Genomic DNA, 25,244 nt, shown 5'->3' with positions numbered 1-25,244 from the left:
AAATATGTTTAATCGCTGAAGGGACTCTCTGTTCTTCCTGCTCCTATTTTTACACTCAGGCAAGACACAGGAAAGGAATTAAAAAGAATATTAGCTTAAGTAAGCAGAACTGACTTTGCTGCTACTGGAAAACACATGACCTGTAGGGCTTCATTTTGTTATCTCAAATATTCCACATTCTAGGTAAATTAGAAAACCTCTTTTGAATTAATTTAAACTTCAACATGATGATGTTGCTGAAGCACAAAATGCTAATCAAAAATTTGAGATAAAAAGACCAGCTAAGTCTCTCCTCTATCACTGAAAATCACCATTTGAGTCTACAGCTAAGTTGGTACTCATTGCTTAATGTTAATTCATTCTCACAGCAGGCAGAGCCGGGGGGGGAGGGGAAGTGTCTCCATCAAATTTCCCAAACTTGGGGCATGTTTATTGCTGTGGTTTAACCCCAGCCAGCAACTAAATACCACACAGCTGCTTGCTTGCTTGCCCCCAGTCCCTGGTGGGACAGGGAGGAGAGTTGGAAAAAGGTAAAACCTTGGGGTTGAGATAAAAAGTTTAATAAGTGAAATAAAGTAAAAATAATAACAGCAACAACAATAATTGTAATGAAGAGGTGAGGGAGAGAGAGGAATAAAAATCCAAGAGGAGGGTGGGATGGGGAAGTGATACACAGTACAACTGCTCACCACCAACTGATGGCCAGCCAGTCCCCAAGCAGCAGTCTCTCCCGGCCAGCTCCCCCCAGTTTATATATTGAGCATGATCTTCTATGGTATAGAATATCCCTTCGGCTAGTTCAGGTCAGCTGTCCTGGCTCTGCTCCCTCCCAGCTTCTTGTGCTGCCTGCTCACTGGCAGAGCACGGCAAACTTCAGAAATCCTTGATTTAAAGTAAGCCCTACTTAGCAACAGCTAAAACAGCAGTGTGTTATCAACATTATTCTCATAATAAACCCAAAACACAGCACTGTCTCAGCTACTAAGAAGAAAATTAACTCTACCCCAGCCAAAACCAGGAGAAGCCCAGCAATATCGGTGCACTGATGGTCCAAACCAGTCAGAAAAGAACATCGCTCACCTCGCTGAGCAAACATTCAATCTCATTTGAAGTGCATATGTGCTGTGTCTAGTAACTGATGCTGAAAGATTTCCCCCTTGGCCCCAGACCTTCCTAATTGCAAGGGAAAACGTTTACAAGTGTTTAAAAAAAACCCTACAGATTATTACTACTCTATGACTAGTAGTTTGGAAACCTGTGACTGCATTTCACAGAAATTTCGAAGAAAATAAAAGCAAACTCTCCCCTGCCACCACATCACACATCAGTTCAAATATTACTACCAGGACATGTCAGAACTATACTTTCAGCTGGATAAGGCAAGCTTGTTCATTTTTCATAACTGAAATTTTACCAGCAGTGCCTAATCTTTACTTAGACTAATTCAACACCACCTGCCAGTGCACAGAAAGTCAGAAAAATCAGCAGGAAGACATTTTAAAAAGCAGAATTAACATGGGAATGTGCCAGGATAGCAGTTCCATTATTTAGAGACCACAATTAGTCTTTATAGCAAAGTTCATGTTTTGTTTATTACCACTGCTCCTTCCTGCTTATGTTGAAATGAAACAATGTATCTGCATTTGTTTATATTGTTACACTTTTCAACAAGCACCTTCTAAAAACCCTGCAATACACACATTTTAAGTCCCAGTATTTTTACACCTACAGTACATATTTCTATTTTTTCAGTTCATGAGTCATGTAATGTACCATCCAGCTATAATTTCTCACGAGACTGCTTAGTTCACTACAAGAATCTGTCCAAGCAGCACTGGCAACATGTTCTGCCCAACTCCATCCTCAGAACTTCTACATGACCCCCTCCATTTCAAGCTTCCTACTTCACTTTTCTGCCACTTTACTCCAATTAATCAACGTATTTAACTACACAGGATCACAGAAATGTTGTTTCAAAGGGACTTTCAGAGATCATCAGGTTCATCCTCCCAATGCCAGATCAGGTCAGCCATGGCTTTGCCTAGTTCAGTCTCCAAAATCTCCACAACCTCTCTGTGTAACACGCTCTAGTGCTACTTTACCCTCTTTGCAAAAATATTCCTCCTGATGTACAGCCTGAACCTCCCAACCACAACCTACAGACAATGCCCTTGTTACTAAAGGAGTTTAACTATCTGTGTAACTGTAAAGTTGCAGCCTGCTACTACATTTCCCACCTTTTCAAGGCTAAGCAAACCCAGATCTCTCCATCACCTCTCACAGGTTGTGTGCTCTACGCCCCAACCACCTTGTCAATCTCTCTCCACTGTGTCAGCACCCTCCTTGAAGGGGAAGGCCACAAGTCCCATTTCAGGTGGGACTTCGCTAGCATCAAAGAGAAATAACGAGCAATACTGTTAACCTGCTAATCCTACTCCCCCTCATGTAGCTCTGTAGGCAGCTTGCCTTAGTGATGACGATGGCACTCCCTGTTGGCTCACATTGAACATTGTGCCCACCACCGCCTCCAGATCCTTTACAGCAAGGGCTGCTGAACAGCCTCTCAGCTTCCTGCCCCTACCGATAGAAATAAGAAGAAAAGACATCCATTGAACTTCTTTCCACAAGTGTACAAAAGAGCACATACTGGTACCAATAACAGACCCAGGTTTTCTTGGAAGAAACATGCTATACACTGGGCACTTAGAAAATTAATAATAATAACTACAGTTCTGGGATTTTGAGAAATGGTTTACTGTGCAGTCTCCCCTGAACACTAGATGTTGTTTTTGAAGTTTTTGGATACAACATGATCAGTAACAAACTTCCATAAAGCAGACAACCAAGATACACCAAGAATTGCAAAACACAATACTACAAAACTTAACCAACTGTCTTCCCTTCTTTCACAGTACTGTTCCTCTCCGTAGCCGACTCCAACAGTCCAAAGAGTGGCCACAGCAGACAAAATGAGCAGCATTTCAATCAGCTAGCAGTAAATGCTTTAGATCTCCTGTCAACACATGTACCTAGGTAATATATTACTAAACATATGAGGAGGTCTTTTCCTGACAGAAAGCCGCACAGCATGTATGCAGCTCTTAAGTGTTTCATCAGTCTTATCCTCTGGACCATGATTTTCTGTTATTTAGAGATGAGATGACTTTGTGCACTTTTTAGGTCAGGATTCTGGTTCTGTTCTTGATAATGGCAGATGAAACCTCAAGTTCAAATACAAACACTTAGCTAGATAATATTCTCTGAGGTCAAGGTACTGCAGGTTACCGAGTCTGCTGATGTTGAACAATGACTCTATTAATGTTTGACCCTGTAAAGCAGTCACCCTTTTTCTTCAAATTGGTTTTTTATGGGTCCTCACTTATTTCATAGCATTAGGACTAGAAAAGACTCATGTCCTGTCCACTGCAGACCACTGCATATTAACCAGAGTGTCCTATATGAAGTTCAGTGACTTTACAAATTTTATAGCCTTTAAGCCTGAATGATTTTAGTGGTCTGTTCCCAGGAACAAAAGCAACAGCAGGAAGTCATACTTTTCCTGCATCAAGTACACGGCACACCACTTGCCAATATCCTAGCAAGCCTACAAAACTGAGAATTCCCCTGCTTAGCCAGGTAAGCCACAGTATGAGTCTGTGGGACAGAAAGGCAAACTATCTCCTTCCACTCAATTGGATGCTTTAGCAGTTCCAGCATAAACCAGCTATACCTCTACAAGAAACATGCCTGGATCTGAGATTCCTGGTTGCAAAGCCAAACAGTAGGCTGGACAAGCCAGTTCTCCAATATTCCACGATGATTTCTAATCCAAATACTTGACATGAAATCCAGCATCTCGGACACCTGCCAAATCCAGATTTCTGATTACCTCACCCCCTCCTTGCTGGGAAGGGACAGATGCAGTAGATTGAAGAAGCTATCAGCTCCCTTTCTCTCTGCGGTCTCCAAGGGACAAGGCTCAAGCAAGAACAGAAGCAGTTCTGAGGGCTACAGGCATGTCCCTCTCCCATCTTTCCTTCTCAGTTACATTAAATTCTCTGCAGTGTTTTATTTGTCTTACTGCAAGAATGAAGAGATAAAATCATTTAATACGAAAAAAGCTGTTTTACAGAAGTTTCAGTGTATTTCCATACTATACTGATATGAATTCTGCAACATCTTAATCCTCAACATAAATGCTAAGCAATGTTTAAGCCATCAGAAATCTTCTTTACAATGTAATAAAGCAAAAGCTACTTCTATGAAATATTAAGTTCCTAAAATATTAATAAGTGCCTTTTTCAAGAACACCTATTTAGGTTGGACTTTGCCCACAGTAAAACTAATTTATGAGTTAGGAGAATTATTATGATAACAAAAATGTCTAATGAAGACTAGTATTAAATAACTATCTTTGAAAATGGGACTAACTTCTAAAATTAAACCTTCAGTATTCAGTCATAACATGCCCAAACTTATGTTGACCATGACTTCTTAAGACTGTCTTGCAGCAGAGTATATACATTAAATGGGTTGATTTGTTTTTACTTTCAAAAACAAAAGACAGAAAAAATCCACTTCACACTCTTTTCAGAGGATTATTCATGTTTTTTTGTTGTGGGTTTGGTTCTTCTTTTTTAACAGATGTAAGGGTTTACATAAAAGTGATTTGCAATTTTAACTAAAATTGATGTTCTAGTATTATTAACCTAATCTCCGCCTTTATGTCATTCCAGTGGTAGGTTCTTCCATTATTTAAGTAATTCCCTGCAAATGTTTACCTTCTACAGAACATTATATCAGTTACTCTGAACGTTAAGTATCATTATCAGTAGATACTACCAGCAAGAGACTGTGTAAAGCAGAAAACATCACAATGTCGATCTGTCACTCAGCTTTTAGAACTTCAGGCTGTCAATACACCTCATATAAAAAGAAGAAAATCTCCAATGCTGCTAAGGTCATTCACAATCCTATATATAAAATACATATGTGTCTGTGTATGTGCATACACATACAATATAAAAGGCACTTACAAAACAAAGAAAAGAAGCCAAAGTTCCTTGGTTCATTTAGTACAGATAATGAGGCCACCTGCACATGGAATAACTAACACAGAAACAACTGAACAGTTCTAATTGCACAGTAATATACTCAAGAAAAAAAATCCAAAGTGAGGGAAGCACAAACACAAGCAATAGCTGAAAGACATCCTTCTACAAAATTCTGCATGCTACATTTTATTCAATATATGAAGTCTAGTAAAGAGTTTGCATTCTGTCCTGTACCTTTTGACTTCATATTTTAAATGTTTTGTGGGACACAAACTTGATTTGTAAATCATCTGTATTCTCTCATACTTTCCTGACTGTTCAACGGATCTGTCACCAAAACTGTCAGAGTACTTTGAATGTAAGCACCATGGTAGCAGGTATGTATCTTTCTCATATACGTTCCTTGCTTACCTACAGTGGATCCTCAATTATGAGTGGGACTCCCACACCCTATTGCAATATAAGTAACCAAAACAATAGGCACTGATTTTTTTTCATCAGGAATATCAAAGCATTTTAATATACATATGATGAAGCCCTTCTACTTGCATCATCATATAATTCCACTCTGGTTTTGCAGTTAATGATAATCAGAAGTTTATGATGGCAATTGAGTATGCTGGTCTTCTACCCAAGGGAACCAAGAAAAAAATATTTTATTTCTACTTTTTAAGTCTAATACCTCTGCAACAGTATTTCTATGCCTACCCTATAGAGGCTATACACTTTAACAAAATCTTACTGTAAAACTCAGAGTATGTGTTGACTATTTGTGGCTAGTATATGTATTCTTTATGGCTGCTAGACAATTGAAATTTCATGGCACAGGCTTTTTATACTTTAATGTCTCCCTGCCTTATTTCCTACAAAAAAAAACCCCAAAATCCAAAAATCTGCTTCTGATGCATTTATCGAGACTAGGATGGATGCAAACACACTCATCCCCACTGATGAATATATGTCACTTTGAAATGAAAAATTTCCATTTCACTGAATATACTGCACTGTAAAGTCACTACAGAGCTGCTAGTGGCTGCAGTTATTGTCTTATTACAGAGTCCTGGACTGAAACGTGATAATATAGTATTTACTGATGCACTATATTCATTGAGATAGAAAGGCCTGAAAGACAGATACAGTGGGGAACACAGCACCAAGAAGAACATCTGCTATCTCAGGCCGACTGCTATGCAGCCAACAACATTTTCACTGCAGCACTCACCCTTCAGCACAGGCAGGTGTTTCCTCAGTATCACAGCAGAACCTTGGTGCCACTGCCTTCTCAGAAGAGTTGGCAGTCTGGGGTCTGCTGGGAAGCCATACAAAACCTGGTAAAATACGATTTATGACAAGAAAACGACACTGCTGATGGCTCTCTGTCAGTGGAAGACCCCAGGAATTTCTGCTTATCTCAAGAATGTGGGTTTGTTCCTTATTCAAATACTTTTGCTACTTATCTCAAGGCTATAAACAGATGTTGACCAACTATCAGTCAGTGCAACTTAGTAAAACCACCATTACACAAGAGGTCTTTTTGGGGGGGAACAACAATAACAATTATAAATTCAGCTGCTGAGATTATATAGTCTGAATTCAAGACAATGGTATAGCCAATGCAACATAAACTGACAATGTTTATAATATAATCTCCTGCAGGAGTACAAGGAAGGAGTTTTTCCAGGTTTGGGGGTTTGTTTTGTGGTTTTCTGGTTTGTTTGCTTGGCTTTTTAAACAAAACATAATAGAACCACTGATCTATTAGACATACCACATTAACCCTTACAGACAAACCACATACATTATATTTAAAAAATATATTTTCTACCAGAACCTTATTCACTCCACTTCTATCAGGACAGTAAATTGACAGTACACTATTGTAACTTCCTATTTAAAATCTGTTCCTCGTAAACACATAGTTTGAGTCCTATGTACACAATACTGCTGTAAAAATAAACAAACTCAAAGTGAAACTGGCAGAGGATAAACCGCAACAAGAGAAACCCTGACAGAGAATTCTCCAAGCAGATGCTAAGTCTGAAAATGCCTCTGTAAGCCCCTAGGAAGTGTATTTCACAGCAGCCACTTCCGATAGCACAGCAAAACACAGTAGAAGTCCTCTGCATTGTGACACCAGCCTACACCATAAGAAAGGCAGGTATGCAAGTCAAGCCTAAGCCAAAACCAGAACACGCTTCTTTCTTCTATGCAGAAAGTGCAGTCTAACACAAGAGTTAAATGTTAAATTTTAATAACTATTGTACATAATCACAGATGAAAAAACAAAGATTGTATTTCAATTTAGTGAGACAGCCTTTCCCCACATTTAATCTGGAGAGAAGTACTTTGCAAGGTGATTTATTTGCTTGCACCACCTAGTGGGGTTTAGTTTAACCTACCAGAATAGTCCTGGCTCAGTCACGTTCCTGCCTTGTGGCATTAGTAGTGACAGACCACATTTTCTCACAACATGCTTAATACTTCAAGCCTGCGTGACCCACTAACAACACTACCTTCCAAGTTTCCACAAATCTATAAAAACATAGCATAAATAGAATGCTAGAAAACAATACCTACTTTGCTGGTATTAATTCTGCAGGAACTTAACAGAGACGTCACAGAAAACTGTTTCACAGTGTAATGAGTTTCTAATTTGAAGTACGTGTCAACAGTACCTTGTCAGAGCGTACCATTCATAATCTTCAGAGTCGTAAGAAGTTGTGTTACGTGATAAAAAGGCTGCACATTGAGATTTGGAAGATTTCTACAGGACTGTAAAAAACTGATCAAACCTCTGGCAGAGGCAGGCGCACAGCACAAAGGCCGCTGTGTGCAGAAAGCAGGGCTCATCAGAGAGCAGCAGCTACCCCTGATGAAGTCCAACTGCAGCAGGAACAAGCACCTACACTGCCTTTGTCATAACGCTTCCTGGCTTTACACTCCAGTTTGCACTCACAAGCTGGCTGTTTATAACGCACTGCCCCAGCACAAAACTGTACTACGTGAAGTCCAGCCCACTGGAACAGTTCTTTTCTCAGGTCAAAACCCAACTTGATAATTCTTGTCTAAGAATTGATTAAACACACCATTTAGGACTTGTATTTAAACACTGACATGATCCAGAATACATTTTTCTCATAACTATTCCTAAGCAAAAATTCATATACTCTAGTAAGGAATCTGTTGAATTTAATCTGGAGCAGAAATCATGCTATAAGAGGCACTACAGAATGTTTTTTTGATGGGGCAATTAAAAAAACGAGATCAGTACCAAAGGTCTTCTAGATCTTCTACCTCAAGTTTCCAGAGTAGGGACCTTAATTCTTTTCTACATTCATTATTTCAGCAGAGCGTGGCAAACTTCAGAAGTCCTTGATTTAGAGTAAGCCCTACTTAGCAACAGCTAAAACACTAGTGAGTTATCAACATTATTCTCATACCAAATCCAAAACACAGCACTGCACCAGCTACTGAGAAGAAAATTAACTCTACCCTGGCCGAAACTAGGGACACAGTATCAGAGGGTAACTGTGCCACAGCCAAGCAGACACTAACATAGTCCTTTGAAGAGAAGACAAGTGAGGTGGACTGTATTTTAAAGAAAAGATAAAGTGCTTTTTGTTTCTCTGAGTACTCAAACTTTTGTATTGTTTCAATAATCATTCAAAGTATTCTTTCAGGACAGAACATTAAAGTGCATTTTTCATAATTTTCTTATTTGCCTTAAGTTCCAACATGGACCATTTTGCTCCATGAGGACTAAGGTAAAATTTAAGACTTAATAGCTGCATAGGAAGTAGAAATGATATTATGCTTGCAATTTTAGCCCACGTACATCTGATGATCGCCTATCTAAGTCTGCACAACTGTGAAGCGATACATAGGAAAACACTAGACTTCATACCCAGTATCAAATCACTGCAGAATGGTACCTCCACTCAGAAAGACGAAGACGGCAAAAAAACCCAAAAGCATCAAGGCTCAGCCTTTAAATCGGTCACTGATACTGGAACATCGGTTCAGACACAAGGACACAGGCAACTGGCTATAAAGGTTATTTTATGTAAACTTGCCATGTATGGGCAGCTTGCACCCCTAAATTTAACCAACACTGCTCTTTCTTGAAACGTTGATGTCAAGAATTTTAAAGCTGCCTTTGCCACTCCTGTACTGAAGAGTGTGCTATGTGGTCAGTTGACTCAAGGTACCATCCCACGAAGAACTCACAGTACCCCTGCTGTGGAACTATGTTTAGTAAGATGACTTTTGGTCATGTTTATACCATGAAAGGTGTTTTCAGAGTCTATTCCACCACACAGGTTAAGACTGCAGTTACTCAGAAAACAGTCTGCAGAGAATAAAATTTAAAAAAAAAGGAAAAAGAAAAGAAAAAACCCAACTTATAAAACTTTCATCCATTTTTCACCAAATTCACAGAAGTATCTCCTTAACAGGGTCCAACAGACTCCAACACTAAAACTTTTTTATTAATAGTGGTCCTCATATTTTTATTTTAAAGACAATCAGGGATTTCCAAGTGACAAAAGCTGAGTATTAATCATACTTGCCTTAAGATTTCATTTTTATTTTTAATGCTTTATGAAATGGCCCTCATATTTTCTGTTACATTTCTCCTCTTTTTACTTAGTTTCTGTCTAAAGCACTGGTGGTTACTATGGTAACTTTGGCTTTTTTCCTCCACTGTTCATGCAGGTTTTCATCAAACCCAATGACTTTTTTTCATCTTATCTGCTCTGTAACAATAGTTTCTTTACTAAGGTGCTGTATACTGTACCAGATGTGAATCCTGGTATTTCACAGTAGCAACTGGAAAAATGATGAGTTTTGCTAAATTCTGAAAACTAGCAATTGAAGTGGGGTACTTTTTTTTAGCGGGTTCATTTTTTTTTTAAAATGTCTGGGTACATTCCTTTCTTTCAACCTGGGTACTATTCAGGTAAAATATACTAGTTAACACATCAGTGAGTGCAAGTTGCAGCAATTTGTAAAAACAATAACACTTAAGAACAAAGGGCCTTGTGTGGTAACTTTTTGAAAGAAAATTGATCACAGTTGTTTCATGTAGACTAAACAGGACACACCTAAACAAAACGACAACTGAGTCATCCTCTACACTACCACTCCAGATTAACATCAGTTCAAATCTCTCTGTCACAGAAAAAAAACAACTACCTCTGGTCAATTAATAAAATACTTCTCAAGTATTTATTCTTTCAATTACATTCAATTCTTTCAATTACATATACATTCAAGTATATGTGCTTCTCAAGCACATAGTCTGTTTTCAAGTTGGTCTACAACCTAAAGGAAACAAACCGCATATGCCAACAAACAAATGAAGTAGGTACAAAGGCTTGAGCCATTTCCAAACACTCTTCACTAAGATCCTACTTCAAATTATTTTTCCAAGAATATTTTAGGGCTAAATTCTTCAATGCAGATTTATTCTTCAAGTTTTGCTTTTCCTGGAATTAATGCACAGGAGATGCTCTCTTCATACTTTCTACAGGATAATGTCATCTTTTTCTGCTCCAGATGGGAAACACCTCTCAGGAGTACTTAGCACCTTACTCAAACACAGGGATTCAGTCAGACCAAGCTGATAAAAAAATTACACAAAATTCAACCAACATACAGGACCGAGCATCAAAAACATAAAACCACACCAAGCCATAAGCAACAAACACACTGGCTACTTCACATACTAAATAAGGTCCAAATGTAGCATTTCTGGACTAAAGTTTTACTTGATTACAATTCAGATCTGGCCCCTAACTTTATACTCCGTAATGTATACAGGCAAGGCCATGCTGGAGGCAGTTTGGTCCAGTTCAGTAGAGTAGGTTATTGAAACAACCTCTGGTAAAATTAATTCCCCTTTAATACTGTTGTCCTCTTAAGCAATATCAATAATATGAGCAAAAAAAAAATAGAAAAGCTTTACAAACTAAGAAAATTACTATTTCGTATTATTCAACCCTGAGAATGATTTTGCATTACTTTCTTTGGGGATGTATTGCATTCAATATCCATTTGCCTCAACAATAATAATTCACCTTTTTGTCATGTATTATGGATATGGAAATTTTTCTTAATTTCAGGTTTTATAACCAGACGCATATTATGATTTTTGACTTGGGTAGATGGCTAACGTGTATTGCTGTTATTTCCGATTATACTGATTTCCTGATTCCCTCTCCTCCTATTAGCTTTTTTCCCCCTTCAGTTCAGTTTGAAAAGAAGCACACCTTAAAACTACTCTTATTTTACAAGGACAACTACCAGTGAGAATAAATAATCTACAATTTGCTTCATTTCAGCAATTTTGTTTCTTTTCAAATTTCTGGTGAAGTTAGCTTTATTATGTAATTATTCTTTTGTACAATTCTGATTACATTTAGCAAAATAATCTGATTACTAGATGAGCACAGTAGGCACAAAATGCATTAATACATTAATTATTCCCTGTTTCAATTTATATTACACTATCTTTACTGAGACTTCAGTTTGTTACCACATACAGGTTGCATATTCGCTTGGCACATTAAAAGATCCTGAGATTTCCTCAGTAGGTGGTATTTCCTTTCTAATATCTTTACCAGTCATAGTTACTACAGCTTTCTGTTATGCTCACAGCCAGATATAGGCAACAGTTGCATAGTGATTAGGTCTGTTCCATAGCTGCATTTTATGATATAATCACTGACATGTAAAATGAGCTTCCCCCCAGCTTTTTTCCCCAGTCTCAATACGCCTTGTAAAGAACTTCATTTTACATCCAGAGAAAGTGGAAAGAAACAATTAGAAACAATTATCTAGGATATCTAAAAACTCGATTGTACTACCATAAATAAATTCCATCTCACACTATTAATCACTATTATTCTAAGTCATCTCTTCCATCTATTATTAACAGCCATAAAACTCACATACGTGTACACAAAATTCAATATAGTGACAATGATAATCTTTTAAGAACTGCACTGTAATTCTAAATGGTTTGTATTTACTATTAGCTGAACTTAAGAAGAGTCATCATTTGGCACATAATTACCAAACAACTCATGTATACTCTCTCATGGTGTTAAAGAAATTGTTTGCATAAAGCCCTGATAGTGCAATGTAACAAGAAATTTGTGACCAGTAACAGAAGCCACCTGTTTGCAGAATACATACACCACCAGTATATATTTTTTCTGTCCCATATTCCATCACTAAACTGGAAGGACATCCCCCTCCATAACCTTTCAACAGCTGCTGGAAGCATCCCCAAGAATAGCAACTGGGGAACCTGTTTTAATGGTGCTGCTTAGACGTTTGCTCATTAGTAACCGAACAGACAAACACACATCACTTAAATACAATTATCACTATAAAATACTTGGAACAACCACTGATGTAAAACACCTACCACAGCTAGAATAATACTTTCTCCAATCCTAAATTACTTTATAAACCCACAGATTAATAAGTAGTCTAATATTTTTCAGTAGTGCCATTAGATTTGCAAACCACATAGAAATATTCTGTTTTAAGGACAATTTTCCACCTAACCACATTTTCTGTGCACATACACAGTTTCCAGTTTTAAAACATTACAGCAGAGTCCAGATTTATTCATTTTACAGATACACCATATATTTTTATGGAGACATTTGTAAAAGCTCCTAAACATCTAATAAGATAGAAGTCAGCTCAGAATATTTTGTAATAAAGTACCTATTAGTAAAAACTGTATCAGAGGGAAACCACACACAAAGGGAAAAGGAACTAGGGCATTCAATATTTGACAGCTAAGGAAGAAACAGAGGTTATGTCCTCTATGGCTGAGATTTAGAGCAGTTTCACTTAGTGGCTGTTCTGCTCCAATTCCCCAGATAAAATTTAGACCTACAGCAAGAAGTCTTCATTCCTATTTTATTCTAGTGGGAAGTCATGGTTCAGACTCTTAAGTAACCAATAGAAAAAAAATACTAGTCAGCAGGGAACTATGAAGTTTAAATATTATGTTACAGTTAAATTGAGATAAACCTTACAGTAACTACAGGGTTCATTATATTCTCACAAACTAAAATGAGCCATAAATTGCTAAATATGTAGAGATGTAAGTTTTGCCCTACTATTTCAAACAGAAAATATTACTGAGATTTTAAAGCAGCTGAAACATGCCTATGGCAACATGTCTCACTTGCAGGTAACACAGGACCAGAAATCATCCAGGAATACAAGTAACCCTTTCTGATTTTTATCTCATTTGAATTATTTCATACAATTACAATACCATATTCACTACCCCACCTGTCAAATTTAAATACATCCTGTGGAACTACAGGAAAAACACACTGTTATCTGCTTCTTTCACACAGTTTACACTGAAGTAATCTTCCCGATTGCATAGAAAATCTAACCATTCCTATCTTTCAGAGCGCCACGCTGCTCAGGAGGAAATTCAGATGTATAATCTGCAAGCCAGATTTGTCCCTGGTTTAGGAAAGCTTCTGCCAGCAGAACCATCACCCTGGGCTGCAGTTCCAGGAAGGCAGCCATGAGGAAAACATATTGGCACCAAGCAGCCCCTGCCCTCCTGTCCTTCTAAGAGCCCATATGGGCTCTGCACAAACTGAAAAGTGAGTCCTGCCACCCAGCAGGACACCTCCAGCCACTCTGGCTACAACGTCCCAGCCACAGATTAACTCTGCCCCCTCCATGATACAGCGTCCTCGGTGAGGAGCAGAAAGACCATCTGTTCTCTCCTTGCAGTTAATCTCCCTCCCAGTGAGGGCAGCAGTCTTTGCTATGCCAGTGGAGCACAAGTTAAACTAACAAATGGGGCCAGCTATATACCGTATACCAGCTACAGTATGGATATGTTATGTGGGATATGCATTTTAGTGGCTTACTCTGATAGCCAATTTGGATTTTCTAAGCAGAATAAACAAGCCCAGCTTTGGCTTAAGAACATGCCAAGTCCCAGGCCAGCAAACCTACTTTCAGTAACAGTTAAATTGATGGGGTTGCTCAGATTCCTCGTGTTCAATGTGAATTCAAACATTCTGCAGAGCAAGGACAAGATGCAGCCCACTGCTACAAAGTACCCTTCCACACACTTTCTGAAGCTGAATCCGAACATCTGTCATTTATCATTCATCACTGAAAAATCTAACATTTTTTTTAATATTGAGATAAGAAACATAACAGTGAAAGCATACCATCAATTTAAAGATTATAATCTGTTGAAGATTATTCTGAAAGGTTAGCAGCATTTTTCCTTATCCCTCAAACAGTGTCTACAAACGTACCAATACACGGCCAATGTCATTGAGTCTTTTCCTCTGCATCTGGTCCCTACAGAATTGATTTTTTGTGGGTTTTTACGTAGCAATTACACAGAGAATTACACAGAAAATATCACTGTAATATCAAAAATGCAGCAACAAGAGGCAGGAGGAAGGTGCAACACGGTTAACTGTTTCAGTTTCTGATCAACCATTCCCTTCGCAGTGGAACAGATTTCTATGTCAGCTAGACTTCAGCAACAATTTCTTTTTAACCAGCAGGAATAGAAACTTAAAATAGCTATCATATAATTCAAGGAATTTATGCTAAAGCAACTACAAATACCAATACTCAGCATTTATTCTTCCCTTCACCACAGGAAAGGAAATCCTAGTCTTCACTGTCGTCTTGCCTTCTCTTGGGAACTACTGGGTTGAACTACTCATGCCACAACACGAAACACCCTCCCTCTACAAATCTGCTTCTAAATTCTCACTCCTACCAGTCACCAGAATGCTATTCAGGTAATGCTGTGCTCTCACTAATTCCATATACTATGTACAAAGTGAAAGTGGAATTCCCTAAACAATACTGGTGGTTTCAATCTATATTTTTTTGGAGGTCCAATGACTTGAACTAAGTCATAAGAAACATAAATATAGTTTGGTTATATAAAAACTTAGTAATTTCATTTTGCAATGAAAACATGTTCCATTTATGATATAAGAATATACCGCTTTTAGTGGCAATAAATTCTGGTGCTGTAGTACAAAATATGAACACGTCTCTACACATGCACAGTAGGAACTTTCAGTTAATTTTGTAAAACAGAAACCCTGCCTGTCTTCATGTTCCAAGTTAGACCTGACCTCTACGCCAACAACTCAGGGGTTTTCATGCTTTTTCGTTCTTTTTTCAATATTACGTAAAGTTGTGGCCAATGAGTTTTGCTTTTCACAGTAACTGGCACAACAGAGATGGGCTGTCACCGTTCTATGAAAGCTGAACATCCACAGTTGCCACTATACTCCCTTGCAGCCCCAGGAACCTCTAAATACTAACTACACTGCCTTAAGCTTACTAGGATTCAAAAGACACTACAACACATCCAGCCCCTGAATACCTATTCCTCTAACTCCCCTTTGTATCCTACTTTTCTCTTTTTCCACATCAGGAGATGCAAAATGTTGTACTTCATTACTTCTTGTTTGTTGCTCCTGTTATTTATCAATACAAACCTTTGGTGCAATCATGGTTTCCTGCCTGCAAAAATGCTGAATAAAACCCATTTTGCACTAAGATCTTTGTTTACAGAATAACTTTCTTTTCCTGAAAGATCAATCTTACCACGCAGATAATGTTTTGTTGTCCTACAGATTTCATACAATAATCTTTGCAGTAGCTCAGGCACTTTGGTAGACATATTCAGCATCTGTTGTTTTCCTTCCTACAGTTTCTATAGATTTCTGATACCTTTGACCAAGCACATAAAACAATCTCATTTTATGAAGTTTAATATTAAAGTGTTCAGCAAGCCATCTGTAAACACCATTTCCTTATGTGATCAGAATCACCTTCTGTAATCACCTCTAGTTTTCTCTCCTCTTTTGATGCAGTTGTGGCTTCCTTGCTCTTCTGTTGCCAGAAATTTGCACTACTTCATTCAAACAGCTAGCTGAATAGAAAAGAGATACCTAGCAATTACGCAATGCTTTTTTTGGAGTTCAGCTTTTCTCCTCTCACAACTCACATTTATCTTTTTTTTGCTAAAGAACTAGGGCCCTTAGCATGCTCACTATGAAGCGTAACTTCTCTTAGTAAAGCCTTCAAAAGTAAGCAGTGCAGAAAGACATCTTACTACCTTCCAGACCATCATGCATTACCAAAATCAACAACAGGGCTTCAAGGCCTTTTATATAAGTAATAGATTTAATAGCTATATGACAAGAGCTGTGTTCCACCAAACACCAGACTTGAGAATTTCTCAAGTCTCTCCTATTGGAAGGGCTGTGAAATGCAGACAGAGATCATGTTACGGTCTTTTAGCCATCAGTTATATAAATGCGTTGTGAAGGCAGAACACCCCTTTCTCCCCCACAGCTTTGCACCAGACATGAATCTTCAGTGGCAGAAAACTCTGACCATCCATAAGGTAATCCCTCAGGTACTCAAAAACAAGTGTAAGCTTTCCTATGGTATCAAAACAGGGCAAGACTTAAGAGCATTTGCATATGCCTTAATACCATATTAGAAAAAAAAAACCCCACACGTTAATGTTGCTTGAGTCCCAGATACTTAGTGTGCCCACATTATTTTCTGGCACATAAGGAATGCTAATGTGTGCTTGGCCACTAAATTTCAAAGACCTAACAGTCCCATAATCACTACTTCAAGCTGCCTGTTTGCTCTTCACTGCCAGTTTTTCTACCTCCTAGAAATTTTCTTCTTAATCACACAGAAAGTGTATCCTAACTAACATCAACAGCAGTTCCAGTAGTTCTCTACAGGAAGTAAATAATAGCATGATAATTTCAATACAATTCTATTACTATCTCTAAGTGCTGAAAACATACTAAAATTACATTAAAATATTTCCTGGTCAGACTTATGACAAATACTACAGCTGTCTGCATGGTCTTCTTGAGCAGTAACATACAGTACACAACTACAGAAGTACCTCTAAGAACAGACATTAACTTGTATTTAGTACCTGGACAGCAAAGCAAGATCAAGCCAGCACCTCCATATAAAGAGCACTAGAAAGACTAACGAGCCCTTCAGAAGCCTAGAATTACAGAGCAGCCCATTCAACTGCAAAAACAGCATGTAAAGATCACACAAGGGAAAAGGGGTGAAGAAGAAACAAGGCAAAATGAGAGTGCTACATAGGAAAGGTATAAAAAGTAGTGGTTAAAGGAAAATGAGATAAAAAACCTAGATTGATCATCCTATGATTTCTTTAAATTCTCAGCTATCTAGATGACATTAAAATCTACAAGATTTACTTAAGACCTCGTTCTAAATCTGCCATGCAACAATTTTAGACATTACCTGTCCATTACCTACCACTATGAAGTGCACAAGTCAATTGGCATATGCAAGTCATTTACGAAGAACATGTGGCTTTTGGACTTGATTCAAAGCTGAAGTTGATAAAAATACCGCCACTGACTTGCATGTGCTTCACAACGCCTCTACAGACCAAGGGATTTCTTTTGGTATCAATGCCTATTAAAGTTATACATAGGAATAACTATACACAGATTCAGCAAAGTACTGTTCTACTGAAAACAATGTGAAATAATAGAAGCACAACATGGTACTAATAGTTGAAGGTTTCTCATAGAACTAGTAGAAGAAATGCAGGATGTCACACAAAACTTCACTGCAAGTGGAGGAAGAAGGGGGAAAAAATAAACAGCCAAGACCAAAGAAAACCTGACACAAGAGCCACAGTTTCGCAACAAAACTCATTGGGGTTTTGTTTTTTCAGTTTGGTGGGTTGTTGTTTATTTGGGGGGGGGTGGGGGGGTGGGGGGGGGGTGTTTTATGGGGTTGGTGGGATTTTTTGAGGGTTTTTTTTCCCAAAAAAAAATCAAAATCTGGCAAAAAGTATGGTCAAAAAAAACCTTTCCAGTGAACAAACAATATCTTGTTCAAAGCTGCTTTTTAAAATATCTTGTTAAACAGGGACTAGGATTACTAACCGTAACACTTTAGTGTATTTAAAGGCTTCCCAACACAATTTGTACCTGCAGTTTCTTTTGATGCTGTCAATCATCCTTGTCTATTTTATACTGATATTATGTTAGTGAACTTGTACTCCCCTATATATTTTTTTCCCTACTATAGCCTTCATTTTAATTTTACTTGCATTGCTTTGAAAAGTTCTTCTACACTAACAGGTATTACAGCATATGTATATATTGATCTAGCTTTAGGCAAGCAAAGAAAAGCCAAATATATTTACAAAACACTTGAAGAAATATAGCAGTAATATTTAACAGCAAGTATTAGTTCACCCATCTTTTTTTAATTTCTTGTAGACTATTAAAATACACTCAAAAAATCCAATCCACATTTAGAAATTCATTGTTTTAACGGTAAGACAAAAAAAAAAAAAAAAAAAAAGAGGAAAACACACTATATGTGTAACATTACTATGTTTACTAAAGAAAAATAATAAATGAATGATGAAATCCATCTGAAGATGTTTCTGGAAAAACAATGCTACCTGGAATTAATGGCTTCATAATCCCACTGATAATTCAATGCAGATTAGTAGAGGCATGCTAATTTGTAAGTACTTTTTCTATTTCTACACGTTACATCTCCACAAGGATGCTGTCAAGTGGGAAAAGTGGGGAAAAAAATAAAAATCTCACATTATCCCCTCAAATTTATACCAAACAAGAAAAGTTGAGCTCCTCCTTTCCATCCCCATCCGAAGCAAGTTCAAACCGGTCACGGGCGGGGAGCCCCAGGACCCCCCACGGCCAAGCCCCCCTCCGCACTCCCCCCCGACAGCCCCGAGCCGGCGGCGGCGCTCGCCCGTGCCGATGCTGCCACCTGCCGGCGGCGGCCGGGAAGCGCCGCGGGGCAGCGCCGCAGCCTCCCCCCCCGGCGCCCGCCCGGCCCCGCGGTGCCGCACCGGCAGCCGAAGCCGCTTTCCGCAAGGCAGCGCAGGTGCTGCCACCAGAACCCAGCAACCGTCATCTGTCACAGTCTGCCCATAAAGAATAGGTGTAAAATACAAAGCGTGTGTGTGTGTGTGAAGCCAATGTGAATTTACCGCTGACGTAACAGCAAACAGGGATGCAAACAACAACTGGGAATTTCTTGGAGAACAAGAGCTTTCAGAAGTGGCCCTAAAAATTATTTATAAAACTTACAACAATTGCAAAGCTAGAGGCATTTGGTCAAGAAATGAACGGTGGTCTTGCAACAAACCCAGCCTTTTTATTTTAAGAAAAGCCCACTGTGCTGAACAGCATCTACTAGCCAAAAGTTACCTATTGATTCACAAACTCGATCCCCATGGATTCAGGAACACACAACAGCAGCTCTTCTTATTAAGTACATCAAACTGAAAATAACTGGTGGAAAAGAAGAAAGGACAGGAAAGAGATGGAAAAGAGACACTAACACAGAAAGATTGAGAGAATATTAGCTATTAACATAACGAATCAATTACAATTACACTGTTACACAAACATCCTTCCTAACACAAGTGGCCAATTTATTTATTTTTAGGAAAACGGTCACTGCCAGTAGTACTACAATTCTTAACAGAAGTACGAAATATGAAGCCCAACTCTCAAAAGCAATGAAACTAGGATGGTTTTATATGACATTGTCTTTAATTCACTTCTTACTACCCTCAAGAGAAATATTCATCTCCATTTTTACCAACCCTTTCTGCTGACACACATCTTTCTCTCATGAAAGGAGCTGAAAAGGAGAGAGTGTTCCAACTGGCTGTAGAGTTAGAATCCAACTTTAAGAGACACACTCCTCATTTGTTAGATGTGCAAGGCTCCTTCTCCAAAGATGCACGATTTCTTCTACTCCTGAATCTGTACTTTTTGCTGTTGCACTGGGATTTAGACAAAATCTAATCAGGTGATGCCCCAGAACCCCTAGACTGTCAGATTTTCTGCTAAAATTGGCAGCTACAAAGCCAGTCACAGCTGCAGTAGCTTCAGAATGAGCCCTCTGAAGTGAATATAGCTTAGATTGAAACTGCTATGAAGACAGGAAACAGCAGAGGATTCTTTTTATTTTTTAAGCCTTTTACTCACAATTATTCACCTACCACTATGTGGATAGAAAGAAAACCTTTTCTTTTGGTTAATTAGTAGTTGTTGTTTGCAGGAGTCTCAGCCCAAGCCAAAGGTAACTTCAAAGGCCTCACTCATCAAGCATGGCTTGTGCTCAACGTGAAACTGCCAGTTCTGATCTGGTGGCACAGCTACAGCTCATGCTGAGCTTGCGAGTGGATCCATATTATAAAGTAATTGCTAAGCAATTGTGTAACAAAAGAACAAACTTCTATTGAAAAGATTTGGCAAAGTCACAGCAGTGGGTTAGATGAAAACTTTAACAGTCTGCCAGCAGCAGTACTATCCCAATACATGTTCAGATCCCAACATTTGTTCACATCTCATATGATAGCATCTTCTTTACCCATTATCTGTGTATTCAGTGGCTTATTGCCTCGTTAATCTGTTTTTTAATGCCCCTATCTGCACATATGACACCTGTAACTTTAAAACAAACAAATCAGATCTAATGTGGGCTACTTAAGACTGCATCGCAAGAGTTGAGGTCTGTATTTCATTTTCTGGTTATGCTCCGTAACATGGTTCTGAAGCATTCTACTGCCAGCAGTATGTAAAAGGGGGGGAAAAAAGGGGATCAAGTCAACACTGAAGGAAGAATAAAACAAAGAAAAAATGATTGATAAAGGAATGAAGCCAAGAGACCATATCAAATATTAAACCAATAAAACCTCTGCGTATTAGCTTTTAGGAAAAGAAAGTAACTGGAAGATAATACAGAAAAAAAGGAAAAGACTTAAGATTCTGCACAGATTTTGTCAGAATAAAAAAAGATCTCCACACTCAGTGACCAATATCATACATCAAAATTTGTATCAGTGGTATATACTTGTGATCTATCAGATACTTCCTGGTAAACACTTCTTGCGAGCCCTTAGGAGGCACAAGTACAATTCTACATGAGTTTTTTCCTCTTCACAAAGGCTTTTAAAACAGTATTAGGCATGAACAAAAATAGAAATTATTAAAAATCCTGACAAATTAGTCACAAATAAGCAGCTTGGTTTAGATCTCTCCCAATGATGCCAAAAAAAATAAACCAGGCTGTGCTAGCCCATCTTCCCTAGCAGTTTTACATGGAGTGCAATCTGGGGTGTCAACGGCCGTCACACTGCCAAAAGGCACAGAATGGTTTAACTGAGCAGGTTAACAATACGCACTTACATGCTTTCATTCAAGGGTCATTCTTACATTAATATGGAACAATTTGGGTAGTATCTATTCAAAAACCACATAATTTGTGAAGTGTTCTGACTTCTTAACACCCTCAGAAAAGACGTGTGTAACATTTATAATATTCTTTAAATAAAATCAGAGTAACGAGTTCTTGCAGAGCAGACCCTCCGAAACTGCATTTTTAAAAATCGTTAACATTTTTAATTAATAAATTTGCTTCAAGCTATAATCCTTAAATTTGTTGTAGCGAAACAGATCTGTCATAGCAAGAGGTACTGACTTCAGAATTCTGTTTAAGGAATTTATTAAGCACTCCACATCACTATCCATACTGCTATGCTACAATTTTCCAGCACTCTTACAAACTCCATACTTCTTCTCCATTAAGAACACATTCTCTATAAACTCTTCCAAAGTGCTAACAAAGAACTGAGAAATGAAGTACTTTGTTGGAAAATTGTATCTGAATATAGTGCAATGAGTAACTTACTCTTTTTACACAAGACCATTTGAAAACGATCACACATGTTTACAGACACGAGGCAGTGCTCCATAAGCTGCTGCTGTGTCCTTCTGTTCCTAGGCATACACATTCTCAAACTCTCTCAAGCTAAAGAAGAATTGGATTTAGCTATTAAACCAGCATGTTCCCATCCCTTCCAATTTCACAGACTTAACGGGAATTGCCGTTATAATGCAATACAGCTTTCATTAAATATCAGAACATTTCACCAGGATAATACTCCTCTCTGTGCATGAATGCCCGTTTCTCAACACTGCTTCCATGTGTCAAATTCAGTAGGGTGTCAGATACCTAAAAAACCTTCATATATCGGATTGACACCAAAGTAACTCAAAAATAAAAGCTAAAAATCCCAACCGGTCATTTCCTGTTTCAGAACAGTGAAGTCATCCGAAGTCTAGTTCTCCTTTTTATCATCCACAAATTAAATCCCACATAGGTCAGTTTTCATCATAGTTTTTGACTGGTAAAACATCTGTTATTTGCCAAAGGCTTTTTTTATTCTTCAGAGAAAAAACACATTTAGTGTCACTAAATACTGTTCTAAACTAAGGATTCACAAAATTAGCTTAAGCTATATATGGTTAGTACTAACGTGCACGATGCAGATAAAAATACAGTATGAAAATAAAATACATGAAATACACTAAACCATGTAGGATAATTATGAGAACCAGAGTTACTGTTATTTTTAAAATTAATAAAACTGCTATCCACTAACTTGTTCTTTGGTTTTAACAACAGGAAACAAGGTAGACAATAATTTAAATAAATGTATGGATTGAAAAATATTTCATCCCTGGTATAGCAGACTATTTCAATCTTCCATCCCCCCGCCAGAGGACAGTATCACGAAACATAAAAGATGCAACAGAAATGGAAGTACAATGACAAATAAATTCTACAGAACAAGCACATCTTCCTCTACATGTTCCCAATAGGTGGCAACAGAATACCAAAAATATAAAGTTTGTAATTCTTTCTTCAACCACAAAGTAATGGAAACTGTTACAACTTCTATTGATGAACCTGCACCAGCAATTTTACTCAAATGAATCGCTGCATCTCAGCAACAGAAATTCCCCGGACAGTTAAATGTCAAAAGCCAGAGAATTCACAGAACAGAAACAAAGCATTTATTAAAAGAGGCTAGTTGTTATGAAACAACTAACTGATGGCTTATACTCTAAGCTTATCCGAGGGAGTAAACTATTACAAGCAGGAATTTACAGTAACAAAATGTTTCTGCACATTAAAGAAGAAATGTTAAGTAAGAAAGTAAATTTTAGACTAATTTTTTTGTTGTTGTTGACATCCACACCTTGGTCTTTAGCAGCATTTGTTTACAAGCCTGAATAAAGGGGTGAGCATATTTAAACAAAGTTTTCAGCTGACAAACCCCAACTTTAAACACAGTAGCAGGTCCCTGCTAACTAACTCCCTGATTCTCTGTAAAAAATTACAGGAAATCAGATTTCTTCTTTCCTTGACAGTTACGGACTATTTTGTTTCTGTGGCACAGAGCTATACAAATCAAGTCTAAATAATGACTACTTACTTGCTTTCAAAACCAGCTAAGTCACGGTCCAAAGAAATTGTCTCTGTCGTAATTTCCACCTTCCTCACACTGCCAAAGAAGTCTGTTATCAGAACATTTTGAGGGTCTCGCTGAAACAGATCAGTTCGGTGCCCAGGCGTGGAAACGCACAAACTTTTTGGACAGACCTGAAACTAGAAACCAAGATGGATAATCATATCCTGTCCCACATCCATCAACAGTCCCTACATACACCTTCCAGAATGAAATCACTATAAAACTAAATACCACGCAGAACTTGCATTAAATTCAGTACAAGCTCCACAGCTGAAACAAATGATTGAACAAAACATTAAAAGGCATAAACATCTTAATTATGCTTTTCAGAAAACCTTTATTTCACAATTATGCCATTTGAGTTCAGAAATGCTTCTGTGAAAACCAACCATCAGTTACATCTGATTAAATGCACAAATGTATTTCTGAATATAGATGCAGCAATGCTGCTATAACCTTCCAAAAAGCAGAAGTGGGTATAAATTCTTCGTATTTACCAAAGGGAGGCATTAAAGATTAAACAAGCCTTGATAAACAGGTAATATTAAAGGCTTCACAAGAACGCAAGAACTAACATTTTGATCAAAAAGAAAAACATCTTAGCCTTATTTCCAGTTTATAGCCTGCAAATCAATGCAGAATTAGGATCTTCAAATATCAAAGGTGTTTTATGTACATTAAGTTCACAGAGACATCCTGTAAAACCTAAAAATTAGCTATATACTGTATTATTTATTTTATCCATGTATTTTGTGTACATATCGGATCCCCTATGTCCAGCATACACTGCAATGCCTGCAACAATACTAACAAACTGTTTTCAACTGACTCAATTCTGTATAAAGGTACATTTGCAGAGAATAAGACAATGTAACAGTGACAAATTCGTTGTAGCATTTAAAGTATCTGACAAGACAGCATGCCTATTAAATAACAATATTGTCCTGTAACCAGCAGATACTCAAGGCAAAACCAATGCATTTTGGACACAATGCTATTTTGCACAAGTCCTACCACACTTGCCACAGAAGTCTCTAATTAACTTCCCATATGAAGAGATTCCTTATTTCAAGGGATCTTGTATGACACAATGTAATATAATAAATAATAATTTGTCTGTATTTTTATTAATAATGCTACATAGCTTAAAGTGCCACGAAATGCAGCCCAAGGCCTCATCCTCTCTAGCCTCCTTGATGAGCCTGAAAAGTGAGTTCATGTCTTGATCATTAGAAGGCACTTCAGAACCCAATACTCAACCCTACTAAACACAGCAGCTAGACACACAACCCTGCAACATAGTGCAGCTAGCTCTACAGTGCTCGGGACAGTTCCGTAAGCAAATGTTGCTGTTCATTCAACTGTCTCACAGGCAGCCACAGACCACTTCGTAACAGCGTAGGTTACACAAGTCCGGGTATATTGCAGCAACATAGAACATTTAACAGAACAGATTAATACATAAGACTACGAAGGAAGCTCTCCACATGGGTGCTTATCTTCCTTAATCTTAAATTGTCCAAGTGATTTTCACAAGCAGATCCATCAGTCACTGGATCTAGAGCTCATATACCTAATCACATCATGGGTCAGCTCTTAGAAGGCTGCATTCTTAGGACCCGTGGTTTGGTCCTAACTAGCTCCAAGCAGATGCAACCTCAATTATCCCAGATTACGACTAACAAAATCTGCAAGTTTCAGTCCACGCTTCCAAGCAGAAATTCTGTGCTCCGTCTTGACATGAAATGCATGGGTTGTGT

At 38.1% G+C, this 25,244-nt stretch overlaps 1 protein-coding gene across 1 annotated transcript in view; it reads right to left on the bottom strand.

Moving 5' to 3' along the window:
• The window catches only part of PIGK (phosphatidylinositol glycan anchor biosynthesis class K), a 68,322-nt gene that overhangs the window by 29,742 nt on the left and 13,336 nt on the right, over nt 1–25,244 (bottom strand). The window contains exon 9 of the mRNA XM_055815391.1: nt 23,449–23,621. Coding sequence (XP_055671366.1) covers nt 23,449–23,621 — 173 coding nt within the window. The remainder of the gene's footprint in view (nt 1–23,448; nt 23,622–25,244) is intronic.

Source organism: Falco peregrinus, chromosome 10 (assembly GCF_023634155.1).
Source record: "Falco peregrinus isolate bFalPer1 chromosome 10, bFalPer1.pri, whole genome shotgun sequence".
Classification (NCBI taxonomy): domain Eukaryota; kingdom Metazoa; phylum Chordata; class Aves; order Falconiformes; family Falconidae; genus Falco; species Falco peregrinus.
Note: the sequence above shows the minus strand (reverse complement) of the source record. Positions and strands in the feature narration are given on the sequence as shown.